Consider the following 3,919-nt stretch of genomic DNA (forward strand, 5'->3'; position numbering starts at 1 on the left):
GATCCCGCACACCTTGTGTCCCCCCCTACGTCCTACGGAGCAGCACAGGAAAGGAGGAGGTGCTGCCTGCAGCCGGGGGGGGGGTCTTCTTCACCTTTGGCCCAAGGGGGTCTTCAGCAGCTGCCCCCGACTCCATCCAGCCTCCCTGCACTGCAGCTGCCTCTGGACACGGAGGCTCCTTGGGGCTATCGGCCACTCCCTCTCAGCTGTACCTACCTTGCTGGGCTGTTGTGATGAGAAGAGAGAGGGGAGACTGAGGCCCACTGCCCTGAGCTCTTTGGAGGAAGGCTGTCAGACTCTTGCACAACGTTTCTCACAACAACACTCCCTCTGTAGAGAGAGAGCTTTACTGAGTCGTGAAGATGCTTCAGGGGAAGACCTCTTCGTGTCAGAACTAAAGGTTGGGCGCTAAGGCCCCTTCAAGCGATACGGAGTTCAAACCAGCCCCCCACGCACAGTGTCCCATCCAGGGGCGGATGAAGGCTCCCTGGTGCCCTCAGCACTGACCCATCTTGGTGCCCCCTCCCTCCTTTCCACACTGACCCCCCAGTCCATGTTAGTGGCTGACCTGTCTGACCAGATAGACAATGCAGGTGGCAGCAATGCAAACATGTATTCATAGGATGATAACAGTATACGGTACAAACTAAGCCAAGCTTGGGCTACATAAAGTTCTGCAAAAATGCAATACAACCTCTATTTTAATATTTCACAAGTTTTCGCCCTTTCCCCAACTGTTGAGGTGCCCCCTTTGGCCCTGGTGCCCGAAGCACGTGCTTCGCCTGCTTCCTGGTGAATCCGCCCCTGGACTCCCCTCCAATCCGTCCCAAGCCTTCCTCCCGCCTGGCTTTCGCGCGCCCCCACTTCCCCTCCACACCTGCGAGGCTCCCGCTCGCTCGCGAGGTCATCTCTGTTTGCGGAGCGAGCGGAGACAGCCGGTCTCTTCCCAGAAAGAGTCACTCAGCCGCATAGCAAAGCATCCCCCGTCACAGGCGCACGCGCGCACAGAGAGAAGCCCCCCCTCCCAGTCGTCTACAGCAACCCATTTCCCGTGGCAAACGAGGTGCCGAGTTTGACAAAGGCTTAGAGAGACGTTTAAAGGTTCCCTTGCTCGAAAGCCAGTCGAATCCGACTCTAGGGTTGCGGTGCTCATCTCCGTTTCCAAGCCGAAGAGCCAGCGCTGTCCGAAGACGTTTCCGTGGTCATGTGGCCGGCGTGACTAAACGCCAAGGCGCACGGAACGCTGTTCCCTTCCCACCGAAGTGGACCCTATTTCTCTACTTGCCATTTCTTGCTTTCGAACTGCTAGGTTGGCAGGAGCTGGAACTAGAGACGGGAGCTCACTCCGTCATGCGGCACACTCGGGTCTCGAACTGCTGAACTGCCGACCTTCCACCGCCTGCAGTTCAGCGTCTTCACCCCTTGAGCCACCGCAGCTCCGGAGAGACGTTTACTAAAGACTCTGAGGCGCGCTCTGATGGGGCGTCCCGCAGTGAGTCAGGTGGGCACTGTGTCTGTGGGGAGTGCGGCTCACTGGCCGGCGGGCGGCTCTCCGTGCGGTCTCCGACGGGGATCGGCGCCGCGGCTCCAGGGCTCGCCTTTCGGTTTCCCTTGCAAGGCTCTTCGTGCTCGCAGAGCCCACTCGGGCCGGCCGGTGGCTGCTGCTGCTTCCAGGCGGAGCCGCCTGCACCCGACCCCCGGGGCTCCTCCTCCTCTCCGCGGGGACGTCTTCTGACTGAGCAGCCCCGGGACACTGAGCCGGGGGCGGAGGCCGAAGAGCGCGGGACGTCGTTGCCGGAGGCGCTGGGGGAGGCGGGGGCGCGCCCCCCCATTCCTCCCCCCCCCCGGCTCCGTGGCTGCACCGGGGAGGGACTCCCCCCTCCTCTCTCCGAAGCCGCCCTTGCCTCCGGCCCGCCCTGAGGCCGGCCATCAGAAGGCCCGGGGGGGGGGGAGGTGGGTGCAATATCCCCTCCGGTCAAGGCAGGCAGCGGCTGGGGGAGGGGGCCTTGGAGGAGGCAGCGGTGAAGGAGAGAGGCCTCCCTAAAGAAAACCCCCCCGCACACACACACACCCCGGGAGCTTCCCTGCCCCTTTGGTTTGGAACCAAGTTAGAGTCGAGGGGCACCTTTAAGACCAACCAAGTTTTATCCAAGGTATGAGGAGAGGAGAGGAGAGATGGGATTCTTATCCCCCCTGACCCTTCACTACCCAGGGGAGTCTCACAGCGGCTGACAAACTCCTCTCCCTCCCCCTCCCCGCAACAGACAGGCACCCTGCGAGGGAGGCGGGGCGGAGAGAGCTCTCTGGAGAACTGCTCTTTTTTCAAGGACAGCTCATTATCAGAACCATGGCTTGCCCAAGGTCATCCAGCAGCTGCGTGTGGAGGAGGAGTGGGGGATCCAACCCAGTCCTCCCAGATGAGAGTCCTCTGGGCCCTTCACCACCACACCCGACTGGGGCACCACGCCAGACTTTTGCGTGCAGGTTTCCTGTGGTGGTGGTGGTGGTGGGGAGGCCACAGTCCCTGGGCAAGGCCATCCTGCTGGGAAAGGCTGGCGGCCGCGGGGGGACGAGGAAGGCCCCACCGGAGATGGGCAGGCGCCCACACGGGCCCTCTCTTGGCAGGCCCTGAGCCAGGCAGCGAAGGAACAGGAGGCGCTGGGGGTGCAAATCATGCCTAAGGAAGCCCCTTGAGGGCACAAGACACCCCCCCCACCGGCTGTGGCTCAGAGGGAGGAGCCTCCATGCAGGGCGCCCCCCCCTCCCACCCGAGTCTCTGCTTTGGAATCCCCTCCCTCCTCCCGGTGCCCTTGGGCCAGCTTGGAGAAGAGCCCTGGCCGGAGTCGGGGAGGCCTCCGGGGTCCCAGCAGGGCTGCAGCTGCCCCACAGCCAGAGGGAAGGGGTGTGTGGAACTCCTGGCCACTGGAGGGTCCGGGGGGGGGGGCGCTTCCCCGGGGTCTGCAGCTCTGGCCTGGCGGAGGGAGAGGGAAAGGCAGGGATGGAGGAGGAGGTGGTGGCAGCGGCGGCAGGGGGGGGAGCCTTCCAGCCCTACCAGCCCTTTGCCCGCCGCCTTATCTGCAAACAAACACCTGCGCCACGGCCTCCCTCCCCGCCTCGTCAGTGTCCCGCTGCTGCCCGCCTTGCCAGGGCCGCCATGTGCACGGGCAAATGCTCCCGCCTGGTGGGCCTCTCCCTGCTGGCCATGGGCCTGGCCTGCATCGTCGCCAACGTCCTGCTGATGTTCCCCAGCGGGGAGAGGCACTGGGCCGCCAACCGCATCACCCTGCAAGTCTGGCTGCTGGGGGGGCTCCTGGGCGGGGGCCTGATGGTGAGTGCCCCACGGGAGGGGAGGCAGTTTGGGTCATGCTCAGGAAGGGCTGGTGGGGGGGGTTCCCCTCCAATGTCCTTTTGGCTCCCAGACCCCAAGCAAAGCTGCCCTCACCGGCGGGGTTGGGGGGTGGGAGGGGGCCGATTTCCTGCCCAGAGACCCTCCTGCCTCACAACCAGACCACGGCCTGAGAGTCCGGGGCAGCGGCGAGGGGTGCCGGCCTCCAGGAGGGCCCCGGGGCTCCCCTGGGATTGGAGCTTATCTCCAGACGGCAGCGCTCCGCTCCCCTGGAGGAAACGTTTGCTTTGGCGGGTGGACTCTGTGGCCCTGTGCCCCACTGCCGAGGTCCCCGCCCTCCCCAGGCCCCCCCCAAGCCCCAAATCTCCGGGAGTTTCCCAACCTGGAGCTGGCAACCAGAGCAGCGGCCCCTTTACACCCAGGGGGTGTGTGAGAAGCAGGTCCCCAGGGCCAGGCAGGATCCCTGCTGTGAGGCAGCTCTGGAGGGGGGCCTGCCCCCCCCCCGCCCAGGCTTCCCTTGGCACGCACACACACACACCCTCGCCCTCTGCCCCCGCCAGCTCTCTCTCTCTC

General features: G+C 64.7%; 1 protein-coding gene across 1 annotated transcript in view; it reads left to right on the forward strand.

Moving 5' to 3' along the window:
* The first annotated feature begins 3,154 nt into the window (after positions 1-3,154).
* The window catches only part of TM4SF5 (transmembrane 4 L six family member 5), a 3,324-nt gene continuing 2,559 nt past the window's right edge, over positions 3,155-3,919 (forward strand). Inside the window, exon 1 of the mRNA XM_015427911.1 lies at positions 3,155-3,328. Coding sequence (XP_015283397.1) covers positions 3,155-3,328 — 174 coding nt within the window. The remainder of the gene's footprint in view (positions 3,329-3,919) is intronic.

The sequence above is a fragment of the Gekko japonicus genome, unplaced genomic scaffold (genome assembly GCF_001447785.1).
Source record: "Gekko japonicus isolate JY-2015 unplaced genomic scaffold, Gekko_japonicus_V1.1 scaffold761, whole genome shotgun sequence".
Lineage (NCBI taxonomy): Eukaryota > Metazoa > Chordata > Lepidosauria > Squamata > Gekkonidae > Gekko > Gekko japonicus.